The 898-nt window shown below is 68.0% G+C and overlaps 1 protein-coding gene across 1 annotated transcript in view; it reads left to right on the forward strand.

Annotated features, from left to right (window-relative positions):
- Positions 1-849, forward strand: part of PSMC4 (proteasome (prosome, macropain) 26S subunit, ATPase, 4) — a gene marked incomplete at its 5' end in the record, with an annotated part of 3,017 nt that extends 2,168 nt beyond the window's left edge. Inside the window, 2 exons of the mRNA XM_010283802.1 lie at positions 300-335; positions 736-849. Coding sequence (XP_010282104.1) covers positions 300-335; positions 736-849 — 150 coding nt within the window. The remainder of the gene's footprint in view (positions 1-299; positions 336-735) is intronic.
- Between the last annotated feature and the right edge of the window lie 49 nt (positions 850-898).

The raw sequence follows: 898 nt of genomic DNA on the forward strand, positions 1-898 counted from the left end.
CCGCGGGCGGGGGGGACGGGGTGGTGGGGGCCCCCACCCAAGGTAGCAGCCACCCCTGGGGGGGCCCGAGGAGGTGGAGACCCCGTGGGGACATCAGGAGCTGTAGGGAGGTGTTGGGGTTGGGGACCCCGTGGGGACATCGGGGACCCCATAGGGACCGGGGGGGACCCCAGGGGCACCGCTGGCCCACAGCAGGGCCACCCACGGGTGCCACCCCGGGAATGAGGGACCCTCCTGGGTGGGGGTTGGGGACACCGGGGCCATCGGGGACGGGACGTTTCCTTCACCCCCACCCAGAGATCTCGGGGGCCGACATCAACTCCATCTGCCAGGAGGTGGGTGACGTGGGGCCGGGGGGCCGTGTCCCACCACGGCAGGGTGACACGGGGTGACACAGGTGCCATACCCCTCTGTGGCAGGGTGACAAGGGGATGACATGGGTGCCATGTCCCACCATGGCAGGGTGACCAGGAGGTGACGTGGGTGCCGTGTCCTTTCATGGTAGGGTGACACAGGTGCCCTGTCCCTCCATTGCAGGGTGACAAGGGGGTGCCGCGTCCCTCCACGGTGACATGTCCCTCCATGGTAGGGTGACGAGGAGGTGACACGGGTGTCACATCGCTCCCTGCTAAAAGGGTGGCGTGGTGGGGGGGTGACCCGAGCGCCGGGGCCCGGCAGCAGGGTGGCAGGAGGGGACAGCAGGTGGCTGGGGGTGATGCGGGTGCCCGTCCCCAGGGTGGCATGCTGGCGGTGCGGGAGAACCGGTACATCGTGCTGGCCAAGGACTTCGAGAAGGCCTACAAGACCGTCATCAAGAAGGACGAGCAGGAGCATGAGTTCTACAAGTGACAGCTCGGAGACATTGGGGACACCCCGGTCCGTGTCCCCCCCCAATAAA

The sequence above is a fragment of the Phaethon lepturus genome, unplaced genomic scaffold (genome assembly GCF_000687285.1).
Source record: "Phaethon lepturus isolate BGI_N335 unplaced genomic scaffold, ASM68728v1 scaffold33483, whole genome shotgun sequence".
Classification (NCBI taxonomy): domain Eukaryota; kingdom Metazoa; phylum Chordata; class Aves; order Phaethontiformes; family Phaethontidae; genus Phaethon; species Phaethon lepturus.